At 45.9% G+C, this 22926-nt stretch overlaps 1 protein-coding gene across 1 annotated transcript in view; it reads left to right on the forward strand.

Moving 5' to 3' along the window:
• LOC144755286 (uncharacterized) overlaps window positions 1–22926 on the forward strand; it is a 115826-nt gene that overhangs the window by 67387 nt on the left and 25513 nt on the right. The window contains exons 6-8 of the mRNA XM_078644065.1: window positions 954–1115; window positions 3970–4083; window positions 6912–7022. Of these exons, the coding sequence (XP_078500191.1) occupies window positions 954–1115; window positions 3970–4083; window positions 6912–7022 (387 nt within the window). The remainder of the gene's footprint in view (window positions 1–953; window positions 1116–3969; window positions 4084–6911; window positions 7023–22926) is intronic.

The raw sequence follows: 22926 nt of genomic DNA on the forward strand, positions 1-22926 counted from the left end.
CGAATTGAGTAGATATTAATTTGATCTTTCTCTGTTCCTGCGGTGGTTAAGATTTATAACAGGGATTATGTATTGCATACAATGAATTGTTTCTGCTTACAAAATTACACCTGTTTATAGAAAATGTTCTTAAAATCCTTAATTTTGGTTTACATTTTTTGTTAAAGTTTTTAGCACTTGCACTTTATAAATGAAATTTGTATTATTGCATTTTATTAACCCACTATAAGATGGCCACCGCATAACTGATATCGCTGGGGCTAGGTGAAATGTCCATCTTCTGTTTTCATGGCTATGATGACGATTGGAGAGTTTAAAATGGTTGTGTCACTTTATAGTAATCGACATTGAAAAAGCCGCGAGGCGAAACGCGTCTGTCGATAGGGGGGGAGAGGGCTCAAGCACCGAATAAAGCATTTTAAAGCTTTATAATCAACTCCGCGTGTGCCTTTCATTTCTGCAAGCCTGAAAATTGCCTGCCATGTGAAGCAATATATATATATATATATATATATATATATATATATATATATATATATATATATATATATATATATATATATATATAAATATATTTTATTTTTTATTTTTTTTATTACACTTTTGTTTGTAATGTTTTTTCCAAGGATATATATATATATATATATAAATATAGTCTCAAGCAAAACAGTGACTGAATGCTGCTTCGCTTAAAATAAAGTTTGAAATAAATTGGCAGTGAAGACCATTGCTCGCTTCTCCATATGAACAGTAGTGAATAATGGCTTGTAGTAAGGATAATTTCTTCTGATGTTGCACGAGAAAGCTGGCTCAGAATACATTTAGCCATGTTCTTAATCCTCAATATAGCAGGGTGCTTGGATATGTCTGTAGTCCCAGAGTGAGGGACATAACCTTGTGGAATGTTACTTTATTTTCAAGTTCTTTTTCTCTGGATTTTTACTTTTCTACAGCATATGCTACTCATGAAGGTAATGAATATGGTTCTTCGAGAACTCAGGCTTGTTCGAAGGGTAGCAAACCAAGCTCCATACTTCATGTAACAAGGGGCTTGAGTCGGCAACTGCACGAACAAAATGAAAGGAGAACCAGCCACAATGAGCGCAATCCACAAGGTAAAACAAGTATAAAACAAGAAATGGAAGAATAATTATTAATCGGCTCTATATTAAAGTTTCATGAATAATGATTGGAAATGTTGAAGGTGTACTTCAATATTTACTTCTTGCAGAATACCTAGCTGGTTTAGACTCTCCAAAGTAGATGGATAAAGATGTGTACAGAGATTATTTTGTGTGCAGCATAAAGGGTTAGCAGCTCAGAGTGCATTTATTCTTTAAGAGGAATGTCACAGAAACCGCACCCGCAGCTCTGACACTAACTGTCATTGTTTCGGCTGTCAACCTGAGTAATTAGGATTTTAAAATTTATGCTATGGGTGACTGTCATTGTCCTTGCAAACGAAAGCTTATGTATATTCTGTCCACTGGGACAACAGCATGCACACCGAGAGAACATTCAAAATGCATTGTGACACATAAACAACTGTTAAGGGAGAACAAATATTTGTCTGTATCAGCAGATTGATATTGAATGACCTTAACACCTTCAGCGCGGCGCGAATTTTCGCGCTGTGCTGAAGGTTCTAAAAAACGGGTGGGGCCGTGACGGAACGGTTCCGTCATTAGCACAGCCCAACCGGCGCTCATGACGGAACCGTTCCGTCACAAGCATCGAAGGGGTTAAATCTGCTGGGAGTATATAAAGTCCTTGCTAATACATATGTAATCAGTCACCTTGGGGAGGAGTGCCATGATACAAATTTTAATAAACAAAGCAAAATGCCAGTGCTGCACTGTTCCTTGACCATTAATTTGAGAAGCAATGAATAAAACAAATGCCCTCACAAAACCGCTATTACTGTTTGAATTTAATCAAAAAACTTTATTCATATCTGTTTCATAACACTTTTGTCAATATTTTCAAAAGCTTTTTTAGAACTACTCTAGATTGAAAATCCAAACAATCAAAATCGCTATCAATTCTCTTTTAGGAGCCCCTTTTGGAATTGAACTTAACATTCACTCTCTAAAATATACACACTGTGTCTGAATCATACATCTATTTTACACTAGTCCTCACATCCATTCATACATTCTCACGTCATACATACAAAATGCCCACCCTGGGGTAGCTTCACAAAAACCTATTTCTGGTGTGGCACTCTCAATTCTATATTTCATAAATACGAAAACAATACTTAGAGTCCAAAGCCATCAACCCAATTAAACACAATCCACAATTTAGCAACAGAATAGATCAATTCAGATTGGCCTAAGCAAACTTGTGGTCTACGCGTTTCGAATCTCCCACATTATGGAGATTCTCCTCAGGACCAATAATTTCTTGTTACCGGGACTAAGAGGAATCGTGTAAATATCTCTCAAGTTTTGGTTACGATGAGTACGTAGCACGGCTTATTGGCGAACTTCTCAAATGTATATTGACCAATTTCTGTTTATATGCAATGGCACCTGCCAAGATTACATTATATCCTTAGCTCAGGTCAGTGAAATCAATCCAAGCCTGGCTCATTCCCAGAGGCTCCAAATTCAAACACGACGGGTAAACAATCCCCGATCGGGGATTGTTTACCTGTCGTGTTTGAATTATTGGTCCCGAGGAGAATCCCCATAATGTGGGAGATTCGACACGCGCAGACCACAGCTTTGCTTAGGCCATTCTGAATTGATCTATTCTGTTGCTAAATTGTGGATTGTGTTTTATTGGGTTGATGGCCTTGGACTCTAAGTATTGTTTTTGTAGTTCTGCGAAATGGCAAAAAACTCTGCGAGCACCCAGAATTTCGCGTGCTCGCGAAATTTCTTGTTCCGCCCGTTACACTACAGCTGTACTTTGCCACCGTGCCAGTAAGGTGCAGGGGTCCTTTGAGTAAGCTGTCCATCATATTCATAGTGGGTAAAGGGCAGGAAGATGTTGCATACTGCTAGTGTGTGTGGGGCGGGGCTTCTATGTGAGTTCACAACATGCCTCTTGTTTATAAAAGGTCAGTGACCGATCAGAGCAGCAGATGAGGAGAGAGAACCTCCTGGTCACAGGAACTACATAGGGATTGCGCTCGAGAAAGTCATGGCTGCAAAGACCTCCATCAAGCATCACAGCTACTTTTTGACTGTAGATATGGGGAGAAAGCACACCTGCCCAGCCTCGACCGAGCGCATGATATTTTTTGGGCCGATTAATGCGTTACCGAATTTGAGCTACAACTCGGGCCAGGAGCATCGTGCCAGAATGAATCCTGCCCTGTATATTTATCGAAGACGATGCCACCATTGTGTGCCATACCTCTCCTGTACTTACTCACCAACAATGCCCACAAATTACGTTCCGCCGCGGATTGCGAAATTTTTGGCAGTTCAGCGCGTAACGCGGAATTGCAGAAATTTCGCAAATTCCATGAGTGGAACGGAATTTACCACCCACCCGTAAAAATAATACTCATTAACTCAAACTCATCCCAGGCAGTTATCTTAGAAATAGCCACTTGCCACCACCAATGAATCCCCAGATTTTGCAAAAACGAGTGTGGCAGCCCCTTCTCAATTCTAGTCAAACACCCATCACATTTTTTTACATCCAACTGACTGAAGATCTCCTTTATGGACAAACTGCTTAAGATTTGACCATTAACCTCCACAGAGGATTCCACCTCTCTTTACCGGAACGATAAATTCACATTTATTGATGCTCTCCCTTTAGTTAGTAACATTTAAAAAAACCTTGCTGCGTCAGATCAGAAGTATAATCTGTATTGTTAAACTTCAAAAATCTGCCTAACTGGGGCACATTGTGCCATGTTTAACACGTAAGTTAATAAATATGTTTATATGTTATAACTGCCTATACTTATAGCATCTTTATAACATTTATTTTACCTCACTTTCGCAGACTATCCGTTTTGCCAAACTGAAGTCTGTTTAAGTGATGAGGACGAACCAGCTTTGGGTCGGAGTATTCATCCTGATGAAGATGTAGAAAGCAGTAGTACGGATTCCAGCTCAGGTAGGCGAGAAATACCATATAATAATTATGTGGCTGGTATTGGTCAATACATAATTTGTAGAAGGTTACAAAATAATCATACTCCATTCTCCCATGCGTTGGAGTGATCAGTGTAGCAGGTTGTTGGTGCTAGGTAGGACAACTTTACTGTAAACAGTAGTTTCCTTCTCGCTGTCTTTTCTATCGGACTTGCCCAAAGAGAGTTTGGTGATCTGGGTTTGTAGGCATGTCAAGTAACGTTCATAAGGTGTGTAGGTACATGTTTCTCAATGCTGGTTTGTGAACAAATGTTAATGAGTGGGCTTCAGGCCCCTACTCCTTTCAGAGACTGCTTTGACTGGGGTTGGGTGTTGCACATGCAGACAACATAACCTGATCCATGTATAATAAACCGATCCAATAGATTAAAAATCCTGAATCAAATTGGATAAACAACAAACATATTAACTACAAACATAGTAATAACTAAGCCAAAAAAACTGACCTATAATCGCCATGCTTAGATGTCTTAAGGGGTATTCAATTTAGTGAGTGGGGTATTATGAAGGCATGGGGCCTGTTGCTAGCAGAAGGAAATGTGAACTGAGGGTAGGTTGCATATGGATGGCGTAGCAGTCTACTCTCGGCTCTAAGCACACTGACAATTGGAAGCCACAGGTATATTTCAAGACAAACTCACAATCGATCAAGGGTTCAGATACAGCATAGGTTGAAGTCCTGTAATTGGAGCCAAAGAAAATGAGAAGACAGATGTACACAGTTCCTGACAGGTTGGGTGCAGCATGTCTCTAATGATCTCAGATTAAAAATAGCAGTTCTGGAAAGTCTATGTGTTCATTGGCTCGGAACCGGGTCTCCCGAGGGCATATGCAGCCCTCCCGCACTGCATTTGGTGGTGGTTCCTCAGATTCGTAGAGTTTGGCTGGTGGCCACTCTTTTCGTTTTAGAGCTGCCACGCTATGAAACTCGCTTCCTGTGCAGATTCGGGGCCTTAATAACTACCTGGAATTCAGGAGGGCCATTAAGTCTCTTCTTTTCCCCACTAACTAGCTGGTTCTGCTTTGCGATTTGTCAGTCTTTCTTTTAGCGCCGGGATTCCTTTTTCCTGGGGCAGTTGTCGCGCTTTATAAGACACCTTAACATAACATACATGAGCATATCTTTAGGAGTTCATCAGACCAGTGGGTGCCAGCAGCTCCAGGCCCATCAGACTCACAGCACCGTCTCCTAGACTGGGGAGGCCTGGTGGAGGACTTAAGATGTGAGCATACACTGGCTCGATCCCCGAGTGTAGCAGATGGAGGCTGAAGTAAACTGTAACTGCTGCAGCTAGATGAAAGAAAGAAGGAAGTAGACTGACAGCTAGGATAATACCATCACTAGTTGCGTAAATTATGACATAGGTTCACAAGGATTATCTTATCTTTTATGATATCATCTTAGCACTTGGTTCCATGTTCATATTACAGCACCTTGAAGTATAGATCCAGCCAGTTTCGGTAATTAGGGATGACAAAATACTGAACATTTACGCGAAATGGAAAAAACCATGCGGAAATGGGTGTGTCCCCACCACCTTCAGCATCTTTTTAGGTTTCTCCTACAGACATCTTTCATCTATCTGTTGTCGAACACCTATTGTGTACAATACAAATGCTTAGTGTAGGCTTTTGACCTGTCCATTACTTACTATTTGTTGGCTTTCTTGTCAATCTTATTTGCTTGCTTCTTATTTGCTGACTTTCCTTCCTCTTCTTGTGTTTGTCCCTTCCGAGGAGCATAGCTACTTTACAGTCCCTTTGGTTGAATTGTAGCCTTCCGCAGCTCCACAACAAGAAACTACAATTTCCTTTTCTTTCAGCACTTCATGTAAATACATTTGTTTTCTTGCCCTTTTCTTTGTCCTTCCCTCCCCCACATCACTGCCCATCCATTCTCTCCTTGTTGGTACCCTCAAAGCTTGCACTTTGGTTCCCGTTCCCGTCCCTGTCCTGCTCTGCTTTTCTGTGCCTATTTTTATGGAAACCTGCCCACCAGCTCCACTGTTAAACCCCACATCATGCCCTCCATTTGCCCCACAGCTTAGAAGTGTTTACTTGGTAGAAGTCACCCCCTCCACTGTGGCTCACCACCTCTCCCCATTGTTTTAAATACATTTCTTGTAGGGCCTGTGGGGTACAGTTTGCTTCCAAACCTCTACTTTGTAAAATAATTCACTTTTGTGCACTTATTATGTTTTTAATTCAATGGTTGTCCACCAAAACAAAAATGGGCACACCAATATCATGATTCATACATCATCGGGGGTTACTTACATATGTATGTGTGTGTATATATGATCACGTTGGAGCTGCAGTAGCATCAAGACGCATACATGTGCATGCATTACGTATACTTCATTGTGCTGAGGTCTTCTTTTTTTGCTGATGCTCTTTTGTGCTCATGCTAATGGTGAGCAGCATTGGCAGAAAGAATTGGAAAAGCCAAAAGGTGAGGCCTGTTGGCTTTGCTAGTGTTTGTTTCCATTTTGTTTCCCATTTTCAGGCCAATTCTCCTCTTCACATTTCACTTGTAAGTAGCAAAATACCTATGCCACTCATAATCGCAATTTGATTGCCAAGTTCTCATGCTTGCTAAATCGGAATTATGACTAAACTGGCAATGGGTCCCTTAGAAGTTGAAAACTTTGCCTAACCCTGACAAGGCTTCTTCTCTGAATTGTGATAACAGTTCGTTTCCAGTCTCAAATCATGGAATATAATTTTTCTTAATACTATGTTCTACAATATTTAACTTGGCTTGAAATTCACCTTTTAATTTAAAAACAGGACTCCTGGTTATCCCTGATGATGATGTAGTAAACATAAAAGAAGAAGAAGATATCTATTTTGTGGATCACAAGGACAGTGAAATATTAGAAGGCATCAGTAATCTTCCAGGTAACGTTTTAAAACATACTATTTTTGAGCTGAAAGAATGATCATTGCCGAGGTAATGCCATGCATTGCCAATTTTACCAATTTATTTATGTTCGAGGTATGTGGGCTACTGAATTCACATCTTGTGCATAGATCGCCGCCTAGTGTTGGGTCCGGATGATTGCACATTGTTGTCCTGGAAGAGTCTTCGAAGTATCACGAGATAGGTGGCTCCTCCCCTGGACTACAGTATGCATGGGCATCCTCTCCATCCTCAGATTGTTTTTTTCCGCCATTGGGTTCGGATGTACTTTTCTTTACTCAAGTTCGGAAACTTTTCTACAAGGCCAAAAGGCCTTCAGAGTCGTCGGTATTGTTATTTCGATCGGTGCCGAGTTCTTGTTCCAGTTCTTTTCGAAGCAGGACGTCGAAGAGAGCCGCGTGGCCTTTTCGACACCAGAGGCCCGATCGTCGATGGAACGGAGCCCGTTCAAACGATGCCCCCTTTGTAACTCTAAGTACCCGCACATCGATGTACACCCAGTGTGCAACAAGTGCTTATCACCAGACCACAACAAGGACAACTGTCTAGCTTGTGCTCGGTTCCAGTCAAAGAAGACGCTTAGGCTCCAACGTGCAGCAAGACAAACAATGACAAAGCCAGCGCCCGACCCGGTGAATATCTTCGATGAAGACGACGATGAGGTCGTAGAGACTGAGGGTCCAGAACAGCCGTCGGATCCAGGTTCGGAGCACGACTCCAACTACTACGAAGACGACGATGAACACGTCGATGAAGATGAAAACGTCGATGAGGTAAGGGATGACGTGTCCCCCGTCGGAGCCGTCGATGACGACTCGAGTGATGAACCAGGCCCAGCAGTGGGTACTGGGCCCAAAAAAGACACTCAAAAACTTTCAAAGGCTCAGGTCGAGGCATCGCCAAAAGGCCTTAGCCAAGATCATGACAAAATTTCTATAGCCCCGCGTCTCGGCCCGGCTAAGAATATTTCACAAGAGCCATCGGTCGCACTACAGAAAGCGAAACCGAAAACTATCGAGTCAAAAATGAAACCGAAAGTGCTGAAGACAGTCTTCGGCCCGAAGACTTCGAACACATCAGATTCGACGTAGAAAAAAAGTGTTGATTAACCTTTGGGGGGCAACCGCAAAAGGTGTCGAGCCGAAGATTGGTGCGCTAAAGTCTATCGCTAAAGCCAAGTGCGTCGAACCGACGAGGTCGGCGTCGACGGAGAGCGACACAAACAAGGGACTCGAGTCTCGGAAGGCTCTCGACCAAGGCACCGAGTCGAAAAACCACAGCTCGTCAAAGCCCTCGAGCCAAAACCCAAAGGCGCCTCGAAGGAGCAAGTCGAATCAAGGAAAAACAGCGCGCCTCCGGCGCAACAAGCACCAAAGTCAATGCAAGGCCAAAAGCACGACGACAAAATTCGGACTGCCCCCGACAGCTCGGCCTAAGGCGGTCGACCCGAAAACAGGGGTCGAGCCACCCAAAACTGTGTCACTTGGAAAAAGGGGTCATCCTCTAGATGAGGACGTTATGTACCAGGAGCCCTCCTATGATGATCAGTCGAAACTCCATATCGACGCCGAAACCGGCAGGCTTACTATTTATCAAAGAAAAATCAGGTCGGAAAATCCTCTGGAATCATATAAAATTCCACTAAAGAAGAAAAAAGATTCTTCAACATCACCTGTACATTTTGAAACTGTAAGGTACCATGGCCAGGCAACTGCTGCTTACTCACCCACACGCTCTAATGAGGAAATGGGGTATGACTATGATGAACAATATACTTACCCTGCGGACAATGATCAAGATGACCAGACTCAAGCCTGGACTGACCCTGTTGACCAGGGGAGTCGCAAACTATCCCTGATACTCCTTCTTACCCTGTAAAAACTTCGCCAACAGAGGATACAGCAGCGTTTAATGCATTAATTTAGAGGGCAGCACATAATCATGATGTGGACATGCATGCTGACCCAATTGAGGAGGATTTCTTGTTTGACACTTTCTCCACTTCAGAGAAATCAGTTAAAACATTGCCAATGTTAAAGGGTGTCCTAAAACACGCAGGAGACATTTTCAGGGAAACCACAAGAGCAAGGGTTGTTAACCCCAGAATTGAAAGATAATACAGACCGGCGCCTGTGGACCCTACATACATTAAGGGACAGCTGCCGTTGGACTCTTTGGTGGTATCCAATGCTCGTAAACGTGCCAACTCACAAACTACTGGTGATGCTCCTCCTCCGGACAAGGAGTCTAAAGTATTAGAAGCCTCTGGGAAAAGGGTGGCTGCTCAAGCAGCTAACATCTGGAGAATTTCCAACACACATGCCCTATTAGCCAGATACGATAGGGCACATTATGACACATTAGAGCAACTGCTACAACATTTGCCTGATGCCTACGAGGAAGGAGCAGAAACACTAATACAAGAAGGGAAACTGATATCCAACGCATCCGTTAAATGTGCGCTGGACGTAGCAGACACTGCAGCCAGAGCCATCAACACAAGTGTCATGCTCAGGAGGCATGCTTGGTTGCGTATCTCAGGGTTCAAGCCAGAGATCCAAACAACATTATTAAATCAGCCTGTAAACCCTGATTTTTTATTTGGTCCTGATGTGGACACAATCTTAGAAAAGATTAAAAAAGACAGAGACAGCCAAATCTATGGGGGCCTTGCAGTCCCAACAATTCAGAGGGGGTTCCTTTCGTCGCTCCAATAACAGAGGAGCTACAAGAGGCCAAGCGTCCCAGCAGACTCAATACAATAAAGGGAACACTCAAACCACCTATAATAAAACAGGCAGAGGTGGATACCGTGGCAACAGCAGTAAAGGCAGAGGACGGGGGAATAACAACACCAGATCCTCCGCCAATACTAAACAGTGACGCCTTGTCGCTGCCCCCGGACCATATAACACCGGTCGGGGGCAGATTACAACAGTTCCTGCCAGTCTGGGAAAGCATTACCACAGACAGGTGGGTGAGACAGCTTATTCAATACGGCTATTGTCTACAGAGCACATAGACTTATTGCAGCAAGAAGTTATCAGCATGCTGCAAAAAGGGGCCATAGAACTCGTCCCTATACAGGAACAGGGTACAGGGGTGTACTCTCTGTACTTCTTAATCCCCAAAAAGGACGGGTCTCTCAGGCCAATCCTAGACCTCAGGCCCCTAAACCAATACATCTTGTCAGAACACTTTCACATGCTCACTTTACAGCAGGTTCTACCATTACTCAGTCAGGGAGACTTCCTCGCAACACTAAACCTAAAGGATGCGTATTTCCACATAGCAATACATCCAGCACACAGGAAGTATCTCAGGTTTACCATCCAAAATCAGCCCTACCAGTTCAAAGTACTACCTTTCGGGTGACTACAGCCCCCAGGGTGCTTACCAAGTGCCTAGCGACAGTGGCTGCACACCTACGGAGAAACCATATTCACGTCTACCCCTATCTGGACGACTGGCTCATCCAAGCAAAGTCAGCCCAGCAATGTGCCAGTCATGTGTCCCGCACTATTCACCTCCTACACTGCCTCGGATTCTCACTAAACTACCCAAAATCTCATCTTCAGCCCGCCCACGTACAACAGTACCTGAGAGCAACAATAGACACTCTGGCGGCAAAGGCGCAGCCAAACTCAGCAAGAATCAACCGCATTCTGTTACTCATTCAGAAATTCAGACCCCAACACTCGCTCACAGCACGGTTGTTTATGCAGTTGATCGGAATGATGGCCTCCTGCATCTTCATAGTCCCTCACGCAAGACTACACATGCGTCCGCTTCAGGAGTGCTTAGCACGTCAGTGGAACCAGGCTCAGGGGCAATTGAAAGACCTAGTGTTGGTGACCGGTCGTGCATACAGCTCTCTGCATTGGTGGAACCCACAAAACCTTTGCAAGGGACGACCGTTCCAAGAACCTGTACCACAAATAGTGCTGACGACGGACGCATCTCTCCTAGGATGGGGAGCTCATGTCCTCCATTACACAGTGCAGGGACTATGGACGGAACAGCAAAAAGGATGCACATCAATCTGTTGGAACTGATGGCAATCTTTATGGCACTGAAGGCTTTCAAGGTACACTTGTGCAACAAAGTCGTGTTGATCCGGACGGACAACATGACTGCCATGTACTACATACAGAAACAGGGGGGGACACACTCTCCACAGTTGTCCCATCTAGCGCAAAGGATGTGGAAGTGGGCCATTCAGAGAAACATCTTCCTCATGGCGGAACACCTCCCAGGCAGGGACAACCAGATGGCGGACCTGCTCAGCAGACACAGCCACCAGATGCACGAGTGGGAGATACTTCCCTCAGTGCTGCAACCGTACTTCCAGAGGTGGGGTCACCCAGAAATAGACATGTTCGCCACAAGGGAAAACGCAAAATGCCAAAGCTTTGCCGCCAGGTTTCCACATCCGCAGTCTCAGGGCAAAGCGATATGGATGAACTGGTCAGGCAAGATTGCGTACGCTTTTCCCCCAGCCCCGCTCATACCACTAGTGGCACGCAAACTGCGACAACACTCAATGACACTGATTCTAGTTGCTCCAACATGGGCGCGGCAACCATGGTACACCACGTTCCTAGAACTTTCCGTGGTTCCTCATCAAAGGCTGCGATTAACATCCAGTCTTTTAACGCAGAGCCATGGCGCCATTCAGCACCCAGATCCGCAACAGTTGAACCTTGCGATCTGGCTCCCGAGGTCATAGAGTTTGGTTACCTAAACTTGCCTACCGACTGTATGAATATTATCAAGGAGGCAAGGAGACCTACAACCAGAGCAAGCTATGCGGCGAAGTGGAAATGATTTGTCATCTTTTGTAACAATAATGACATCAATCCGCTACATGCATCTACTCAAAACATCATATGTTACCTCTTACATTTACACAGATGCAATCTGGCTTACAGTTCCATCCGTATACATTTAGCTGCGGTGGCAGCTTATCTTCAAAACAGGCAGCACCTTTCACTCTTCAGAGTACCTGCTATTAAAGCTTTCCTGGAGGGACTCAAACGAATCATTCCTCCAAAACACCCACCTTCACCTGTCTGGAACCTCAACGTGGTTCTAACCAGACTAATGGGACCACCTTTTGAACCTCTACACTCCTGTGAGATACAATTCCTAACGTGGAAAGTGGCTTTTCTAGTGGCGATTACCTCACTCAGAAGAGTTAGTGAGCTGCAAGCCCTAACTATTCAGGAGCCATTCATACAAATTCAGGCAAATAGGGTAGTGCTGCGAACTAACCCTAAATGTATGCCAAAGGTGGTGTCCCAGTTTCACATCAATCAAGCTATAGAACTGCCAGTATTCTTCCCTAATCCAGATTCCGTGGCAGAGAGAGCTCTACATACCCTAGACGTTAAAAGAGCTCTCCTGTACTATATAGACAGAACAAAACTTTTCAGAAAGACTAAGCAACTGTTTGTTGCCTTTTCACCACAGCACAAAGGCAACCCAATTTCCAAATCAGGTATAGCCAACTGGACTGTTAAGTGCATACAAATCTGTTATCAAAAAGCTAAACGCAGATTAACAGTTCCCCCAAGAACGCATTCAACACGCAAGTTAGGGGCATCCATTGCATTCCTAGGAAACATTCCGCTAGAAGACATATGTAAGGCAGCCACATGGACTACCATACATACATTTACCAAACACTACTGCGTAGATGTACACTCCAAACAGCAAGCAGCTGTAGGGCAGGCTGTACTCAAAACTCTTTTTCAGACTGCTGCAGCTGGCACGGGCAACCGCCGCTAGGAAGAGACTGCTATACATTCTATGCACAAGATGTGAATTCAGCAGCCCACATGCCTCGAACGGAATATGCTACTTACCAGTATGCATCTGTTCTTGGCATGTAGGGCTGCTGACATTCACATCGCCCTCCCTCCTCCCCGGTGGCTGTCGCAGCTGTAGCACTCAGACTTACTCTCTAGCATGGACATCACTTACTGTATCATACTCCATCCCTGCCACAATGGCGAAAAACAATCTGAGGATGGAGAGGATGCCCATGCGCACTGTAGTCCGGGGGAGGAGCCACCTATCTCGTGATACTTCGAAGACTCTTCCAGGACAGCAATGTGCAATCATCCGGACCCAACACTAGGCGGCGATCTATGCACAAGATGTCAATGTCAGCAGCCCTACATGCCAAGAACAGATGCATACTGGTAAGTAGCATATTCCTTATTTTATTTTGGAACTCCTACGGAGGTCCACAAAAACACACCAATAATTTAAAAAGACAAACATTGCATACAGTACAAAATTCCTTCCTTATATATTACTATAACATTATATCAAACATAGTGAAACATGTGCAAATAATGCTATAATACGTAAAACAATCACATAACCGACGGACAAAAATTCTTATATACATACTAAGAAATGTGCAAATGATGCTATGAATACATGAAACAATTATATAGCCAACCAACTGGTATTAAATCGGAACCAGAGTACTACTGTTAGACAAAATTCTAATAAATAGGCAAAAATGTTCTAAAAAATTGGTATATCTTAAAACAAACCATTTCATTCGGGGGGGACAGGACCAGAGAACGTGCGTCCTGAGCAGAGTGAATATTAAATCTGATAAATACTGGTTTTAAAAACACTCGACCGGCACTTTGCAGCTTTGAACATACAAATAAGACATGATTTAGATCTTGGATTTGCACCTGGCACAATTCACAAATTCTCTTCTCTCTAGGTGTTTTAGCCCAGATGTCAGTGACGTCTCTTAAAGGCAGCAGATTAAGTCTCAGTAGGAGTATCAGCCTTCTAATCCCATGGGGGATATTCCAAGTTAAATAAGGCTGTGCTTTATTCCTCAATGCACTCCCACTGATACTGGGCCAGGATTTACTTAAAGCAGCGTCTCTCGCCAAACTGATAAAGGATCTGAATTTCTTTATGAACTATTTCAAACCAGATTTAGGCATTGGAGAAGCTGGAGTTAAACTAAGACCAAAACTGTCAATTGCACATAAAAAGGACCTAAAAAACGTGGATTGTTCTTTTAGAGTGCAAAAGATTTCTGTTCTCAGAGCAGCCCTAAGAGTACTCTCTTTCCCCAGGAAGAGAGAGTTACCCCACCTAAGAACTGCTGCATGGGCTAAAATAAAGGACGAGACAAATCCAAATTCAAGGCGCAGGACATGTGGGGCAGCCAGAGAATTTAAATTGCAGATTTTGTGCATAATTCGTCCTTCTGCCTTATCAAACAAAAGCCAATAATTCATGTCCACCACCTCGGCAGCATATATTAACCTGGGTGGGATTTTAACCTTGAAAACAGATAAAACATGGCTAAAATGGCATCTCCCGCAAGTTTTATAGAATCTGTTTAATGCACTTGCCTGGGAGACGGCTTTACTAACACAGTGTTTAGTATGCTCCAAGTCTCGACCTGTGTTGGAAAAAACTTTCCCTAAATATACATACGAGTCAACCAATTCCATTTTTTCAAAACCAAGCATCCATCTTAAACATCTCTTTATTCTGAGCCCCTTCTTACTAAAAACCAAGATCTTGCTTTTTGCAATGTTAATTTTTAAAAAGTGAACCTCTGCATATTTGTTTAAAACGTCCAGACGGCGTTGCAGGCCAATAGGTGTTAAATCAAATATTGCAACATCGTCTACGCACAATAAAGACCCAACTGACATTCGACCAATTTTGGGGGCATCCCCTCTCACCAAGTTCAAGGTGCCAGGGAGATCAGCGATATACAATGAAAATAAAAGTGGGGCTAATAGACAACCCTGCTTAAGCCCATTATGCGTTCTAATTTTGCATGTTAACCCCCGCGAACCTCCCATTAGAACCTGGCACCAGGTGTCAGTATGCAATTCCATGATCAGACACGGGACATGATTTGGAATGCGGAGGGAGACAAGTTTTCTCCACAGGGTCTGGCGATCCACCTTGTCAAACGCCGTGGAGAAATCAATAGAGGCTGTATAAACTGGCATCCCTCGGGTGAAAACATATTTCTCCACAATTGTATGAACAACCGCTATGTTATCTAAGGTGCCATGGTTCTTTCTAAAGCCGGCTTGTTCCGGTGGAAGGATATCCTGATCATAAACCCATTGTTGTAAGTGGCATAATATGCTTTTTGCAAACAATTTGCCTGAGGCATCCAGGAGGGCAATCTGTCTAAAACTAGTCTGCACTGTTTTTGGACCTTTTTTATACAGGGGGACTATAATGCTCCCGTTCCAAGAGGGGGGGATTGTATTAATAAAGAAGCAATATTTAAAAAGTGGCTCTAAAAAATCACCCCATACTTCTGGCTCCTTTTTAGGTTTCGCCTGGGGCACGGAGCTTTAGCTCCGCCCCCAGGAGAAATCTGTAGTCTTCAGTAAGGGACACTTGAATCCGCCCTCTGTTCCATTGGCTAGCTCCATAAATGGAGGCTAGCCATTGGAACAGAGATCTGTCCGTCAAGGCCGGACCAGATTCGGGGGCGTTCCCGAGAATTTTTCGCTCTCCACCCTTTTTGCATCGTCATTGGGCGGTGGGCGGAGTTTCGTTTTTTTTTTCTTCTGGGTTTGTTGTTGTCACTCCATGCCGACCACGGCCGCCGGAAGAAGTCCAGGTGAGTGCCCGTTCCCGCCCCCTCCCGCTGTCCTTGTCCGCCCCCCCCCTCCCGCTGTCCGTAGGTGTTTGTTTTTTGGTTATGCTCATTTCTTTAGAGAGGTAGGGGAGGCGTCCAATCTGTGCTTTCCGAGATCTTCCGACGCGCCTGTTTTAAACACGTACGCGAGGGAAAGCTGCTCTGCACCGTCCGTAATTGCTCTTTATCCACTTCCCTGGTTCACGCGCTGATGGCGGGGTGGGGTCGGGACAGGGAAACCAACCCGTAGATCATAGCACAGGCCGCCTGCTTCCCCGATCCGATGTCTGCGTCCAGAACCTCCCGTGTAGCCGCCCGCCCCTCCCCCTCCTCGCAGGGTATAGAAGGTATTGGTTGTCTTTGAAGCTGTAACACTGGTTGGACATTGAGTTTATGCTATTGTATTTACGGGGCCGTCAGTTTCTTGCCTTCCTTGGTCGGGTGAAAAGATAATTAAAAAACACACAAAACCCGTAACATTTCATTAAAATAGAAGGTCTTCAATTTCGCATCATCCAAGGGGTACAGAATGACAGCGCATATCAACCAACAAAAACACACGAGGCACTGAGGACATAACTAATGTGCAATTTTCAAACCCACTATCACACCTGTTAATTACATTGTTTCCTGCTAACTGCTGCTAACTAGTCCTGCAAAAATGCGCCTCCCTGTGTTTTCCGTCGACCCTCTCTGGAAGCCGGGACGTGAGCCAAATGTGCTGAAATCTGCGGGAACAGCTGCTGAAACCCCGGGAATGTCCTGGCAAATCCGGGACGCCGGTCACCCTGCCCTAGGGCAAGCCCGGTCTGCGCGACTTCATTCCTTCGGGCATCTGGTCGTCCAGGGGGTTGTCCAGCTGGAGCGCAGATGTACTCACAGGCAGCCGTGACACACGTGGAGAACAAGGAAACCCACGCACGACCCCGCCCAGGACCGTCCGACCGCCTCAGCACCCCCAGAGCAGGCCCCGCAGGGAGGGTGTGGTGACGGGGGCCTGGGCCGCTGCCAGAGGCCAGGGCGATAATCAAGAGGTGCAGGGAGGCCGCCAGGGGGTGCTGTTTGACCGATCTAGGTGCTTTCTCTAAGCCAGGGGTGCGAGAGAAGAGGGAGTGCAGAGTCCCTGGGCCATGGCTTGCTCGGAGAGGTGCTGTATGAAAGAGAAGGCTGGATGCTGTGAGGTTGAGCGAGGGGTGCTGAGTGACAGCGCGGCTTTTGTATTACAGCGCGCAGAGAGACATGAGGGTCCCGAGTGGCAGCGCGGGGTGAACGTGAGCAAGGCTCGCATTCCCGCGCCGCTCCCTCCAGCCCCCTGCACTTCAGGCCATTCTCGGCTCCGTAGGTATTTAAAACATCCCTTTGGAAGAAGGGCTCCGGCAGCTCAGGGTCATCTCTGCCGCTGCCATGGCAACAGCATCAAACACTCCCATGTCAACAGGGCCGTCCGCGCAGAGCTGGAAACCTGGCCGAGGCCCCCCCTGGGTTCCGCCGGCACCGGCGTGTGGGAAAGAAAAGAGCAGCATTTAATTAAAACTGGACATGGACAGCCCCATGCAACCCCGATGGCGTGGGGGCTGGGGTCGGGCGCAGCATCTTGTGTTATGCCACTGGAACTGGAAGCCAGACTCTGCCCCCTGGGGCCTTCTGGTGTGGCGGGGTCTCCAGACAAGACTCGGGACCGCCGCATGTTTCAGCGGCGAGTGCTTCAACATACTACATTAATGCCTGCCAGCACAGAGAGGCTGCCATTGGCTGCCCAGGCGAGGGCACACTGTACACCTGCTGAGGATGAGTACACGGGCCGGCCCTGCTTTCAGAGCGGGTGTGCACACGTTAGAGCAGGGTGGCTGGCTCCACCGACCAGCTCATGGTACCGTGGCGGCGGTACACAGAAAAGCTCGGGGTATCATGGCGGTGGTACACAGACCAACTTGGGTACCTGGGGCGGTACACCGGCCAGCTTGTGGTACCGTGAGGTGGTACACAGACCGGCTTGATGGTACCGTGAGGTGGTACACAGACCAGTTTGTGGTACCGTGAGGTGGTACACAGACCAGCCCGTGGTACCGTGGGGCGGTACACATACCAGCTCGTGGTACCGTGGGGCGGTACACAGACCAGCTCGTGGTACCGTGGGGCGGTACACAAACCCGCTCGTGGTACTGCGGGGTGGTACACAGACCAGCTCGTGGTGCAGAGGAGTGGTAGACCGACCAGCTCGTGGTACCGAGGGGTGGTACACAGACCTGCTTGTGGTACCGAGGGGTAGTACACAACCATCTGATGGTACCGTGTGGAGGTATACAGACCAGCTCGTGTTACCGTAGCGATGATACACAGACCGGCTCCTGGTACCGTGGCTCACACACCAGCTCGTGGTACCGTGGTGGTAGTACACAGACCAGCTCGAGGTACCGTGGCTGGGTACACAGATCAGTCATGGTACCGTGGCAGTGGGACGCAGACTGGAGCGGGTTCTGCAGGCGGCTGCGGTTGACTGCCTAGTTCACCACTCAGTTCTAGGAACACCAGCAGGCGATGTGTACATAAACTAGTAGTGTATACAGAGTAGAGGGGTATACGTGCCGGTGGTGAGTACGGATGCGTTAGCACGGTAGGCAGGTTGGATCGAGTTGAGCAGTCACAAAGTTAAAATGTTAGAGATTTGACTTTACTCGCTAGCTCCCTTCCACCCAATCTTTTGTTGTTAGCATTAATGTCATTTACAGCGCCAATAGCTCTAACTGACAAAATGGGAGACCTATTGCATTGCAAATGCTTGTTTCTAATGGAATCTGATTTTGTGAATTGCTCTATGTGCTATTAGATCAGATCGCGAAATCACCATTTGCAGGGGATTACAGAACCACTTGCCTAATTAATATTCATTAGGCAGGTCATACTATTCAACCCCACTGTGATGGACTGCAAACACAGCGTTGGTGGTCGGCATACAGCAGACCCCAACCCCTGTGTTTGCATTCCCAAGCGAGAATTTTTGTTTTTGAAGCAGCACAAGTTCCTTAAAGCTTTAAAAAAATAAGTTTCCCATTTGGAAGTACTTTAGAAGGGGCGGATAGTGGTCCCTTGTATCACGGTGTATTCTCCGAGGCTGTCAGCTGGGTTCATAGAGGGAACAGGGTCCGAAACTTCCTTTGAGGAATCAGTAACAAGTCAGTGGTTTGCAGCCAGAATTGCAGTCGGAAACCACTGATACATAAGTTACTGAAAAACAGTTTTTGAAATTTTGGCAGATTTGATTTGCCAAAATTTTATCAGTAGAAAAAGGCAAGGGTGCTGTGTTTACCGGAAGTCTTGGAATTCTGATCCCTGCACAAACAGGAGTTTGTCTCGGAAACAGAATTCCCCCTCTCCCGACTCTATCCCCCCTTATCGATAATCAGGCCTGTAGGCTGTAGTATATAAAAAGCAACTTTGGTCTCTTGAGGTAATCAAGGTCCAAGAAACTCCATAGCCTCACCTCCCTTAGCGTGATAGGCAAAGCTGCGAGGATCTGGCACCAGAGCAGCATGAACTGTGCTGCATTCATCGATTTTGCTCCCGTTCTGTCCCAGTTGAGGAGCACTGTACCACGTGCCCGCGCATTGCTCCGCGTGCGATACCGTACGTAGTGAAAACACCAGGACCAGTACTGACCCGCTAAATGGTTTTCTTTGGTTGTTGTAGTTTGCAGGGGTACCTGTCTGCGGTACCGAGGTGCGATGCCTCATGGAACCCCTTTTAAAATACAGGAGGCACATCTGATGGCAGAAAGTGTCTCACCATGACGGGCGCATTGATTACTGTATGTGACCGTGGAAACGGGAAGGACTTGTTTAAATCCTGTCGAGGTTACTTCTATTAGTTTTTAGCTCTATTAAAAACGTGTGGAGTTTATCGCTATCATTTCACCTTTGGAGGGCACACATAGCTGCAGTGCACCCAGAAGATGGCTGGCCCGCCCACACAATTATCACCGTGGGCAGTGTCGAGCGCCTAGCATAGCGCTGCCTCCGTTATTCACGACGACAGGAGCTCTTCAGCTTTACCCTGCCTGTCTGGAGTCACGACTCACAAGAGGTTATTTATATCAATTTCTAAAGCGTTTTGAACTAAAGAAGGATTGAGGCGGATAGAAGAGAAGACAAAGACATAATAAGAATTACAAAAAAAAATACATTTATAAAAATATAAGTTCAGAATCCAAATTCTTAACTTTTTACAGGTTAGATGGAGTCAAAAACAAGAGAGCCACACAGGTTGTTATAGCTAAAGATCAGTTGCTTTGTTGTACTCAATTTTGTTTGTTTTTGGGTAAGAGATATATCCTTCCACGGACTGGTTATCTCAGACTCAACATTCATCCGTCCTGTCTGTGATTATAAACGTGTTGCACTTGCTAGATAGCCCAGTCCTTGGTTTCTCGGCTTCACTTTCACATGTGGGGGCTTTGTGTATGCTCTGCTTTCTAAGCACCTGGTATCCAGGCCAACAGCGGGTGCATGAAGAACACTTGAGATCGTGCAGGGCTTCCTATTTGCTGCGAGAATCTGTGAGGAAGCCTCACATCACTCCGAGCCCTTCCTAAGTGCATAGACTCATCAAACATCTCTACAGATGAGATCCTGCTAAATCTGCACACATAACAGGGCGTAGAAGCAGAATCCGCTTTTCTATAGGTATCGGATGCAGTGGCCTGTGTGGGCTGTGTGGGCTGTGTGGGCTGTGTGGGCTGTGTGGGCTGTGAGAGCTGTGTGGGCTGTGAGAGCTGTGTGGGCTGTGAGAGCTGTGTGGGCTGTGAGAGCTGTGTGGGCTGTGTGGGCTGTGTGGGCTGTGTGGGCTGTGTGGGCTGTGTGGGCTGTGTGGGCTGTGTGGGCTGTGAGAGCTGTGTGGGCTGTGTGGGCTGTGTGGGCTGTGTGAGCTGTGTGGGCTGTGTGGGCTGTGAGAGCTGTGTGGCAATGTAAATAACAATGCCATTTATTTATAAGTATAAAAAAAAAGAAATGTCATGAGCAATGTCAATAGCTCTAACTTTTCCAAAGGCGAAACCATTGCATTGTAAATGCTTGTTGATTAGTGCAATTGGGATACCATCCGGCCCTTGTGCGCCGGAAGTTCTAGTAATCTTTATGTACTTTACCAATTCCTTTCCTAGCGGGGGATCAAATTTAGTAAAAACAGCAGACACAGGTTTAACCTCATCAGGCAACATGGGAGAAACTGGACTATTATTCCTATATAAAAGAGGGATGTAATCCACCCATTCCTTTTCGGGTATCGGTGTAGCTCTCTGCCTTGAATCGCAATATTCAGCGATCAAGTGCCAATATTTTCTTGAGTCCTTGGCCCTTGCGGCTTCCCTCAGCCCTATCCACTTCGCATACACCGTCTTCACAATGGAGCCTACTTCAACAGTGGTTTTTTGTGTCCAAGAGGACCGACCATTTCCTTTATTAAAAGTGGCCAAGCCCTGACCGGCATTCCCCGAGTCCAGTGTGGGTAGATCAAAGGCCACTGACATACCCACTATGCAGTGGTCGCTCCATAACGGCGGGCTAACAAAAAAGTTATCACAAGCCCCAAATATTTGGTAGGAAAAAATCACATCTATCACAATCACAATCTTCCCTAGTAGCTATTTCCTGAATAAAAAAAAATATGGGCAAAAGATGATCAAAATGTTTCCCAGGGGGGACATACAAGTTTGCCACAAAAAGGAGGTGGGCGTGTCAGAATCTCCCAAGCATGCCAACTTCAAGCATATACAGAGGTTTGAGGGGTGGGGGGTGGGGGAAAACATTCTGGTTCCAATTGGATAGATACCCCCCAACCCCCTGGCATGTCCCCTTTCCGATCACTACGCGTAACACGAATATACAAAATAGCCATCACATTCAAACTCTTTACAAGACCACGTTTCTTTTAGACATATAATTATGGGATTCATACTTTTTAAGGAATTAAATTTTGTTTCCTTGGGTCCCAGGTCAGCCATATTCCAGGACTCGAGTAGCCCACCCAGGCTACCTCAATGGAGCACTCCTTACGGCATCCACATGGGTGTTATTCAGGGCTCTTGCAACCCAACTCCACTGGACAAATTCATCTTCTATGTCTGGAGTCTGAGGGGCTGCTACTACGATGGGTAACCCATTTATTAAACGCCCCCTTCAGTCCATGGAGACCATTATATCTTTAGGATTGACCGCAGAATACTCTATTTCGGGGCCCAATGCGTCTAGTGCCACTGAATTAGTAGCCTTCGAAACTTTCAGGTTTTGGCTTTTGGGGCCCGCAATTTGATTTTCCTCGAATTCATTAACAGATATACACCAAGCCCTCGTTTAAAAAAAATCTCACAGTTCTTGAAAACCAGGTTGGCCACTATCAGGGAACAAAAAGTAACCTTGGAGTATGGGACAATGTCATGTACATACATCATCACATTTAAGATATCCTTGCTAGCTATCAGCTTTAGTGACTCTAATTCTGAAAATAAATTGAGAATGAAACCTCTATTTACCAGGATGGATTCAGTATCAAATAGCCAGGTGAAATCCAGCATGGAAGATAAACCGGGCTGTGCCCCGCTGGTATTCTTTGGGGCATCTCTCCATGGGATCCATAAGGGAACCCTATCTGTGGAGCAGGCAACTTGCGTCCCACCGTGTTGTTGGATATTCGAGTATGGTACTGTATTGGGTATTGGGGCCTCGGAGTTTCCAACATGCGGAAATGAGGTCCCTATGAGGGTTCTATTTGGCCTAACCTGCGATGTAATTGGGGCTTGGGGCCCTCCCTCTTGGGTACCAGCCCCCCTGAATCAATAGAGTCCATTGCCCCAGACCCTATGTACAGTGAGGGGAACCCGTAACCCATGTGCTTTTCTCCACCCAATGGGTCTAATAACTCCTTAGTGGGGGGCTGGGTTCCTTGGAGGGACTGCAGTGACCGGGTTAGAGGAGGTACTTCCGGTCCTGAGTCCCCCAAACTCCCAGTCAATGCTGTGGGTGCTATAATGTATTCCCTTGGGTTGCCACCTGCTGATGGAGTTTTCGGGCCTTCCTTCTACGTTATTAAATGGACATCGCTCTGGCTTTCCATAATCCGGGAAAAATGCAGTTTTGACACTTTCCGTTTAGAGAATCGTCTCATTTTTTTGTGTTTCTTTTTCATGTTTTCCACCTTATGTTTTGATACTGGGCCATCCCGCTTACCTA

This window comes from Lissotriton helveticus, chromosome 5_1 (assembly GCF_964261635.1).
Source record: "Lissotriton helveticus chromosome 5_1, aLisHel1.1, whole genome shotgun sequence".
Taxonomy (NCBI): domain Eukaryota; kingdom Metazoa; phylum Chordata; class Amphibia; order Caudata; family Salamandridae; genus Lissotriton; species Lissotriton helveticus.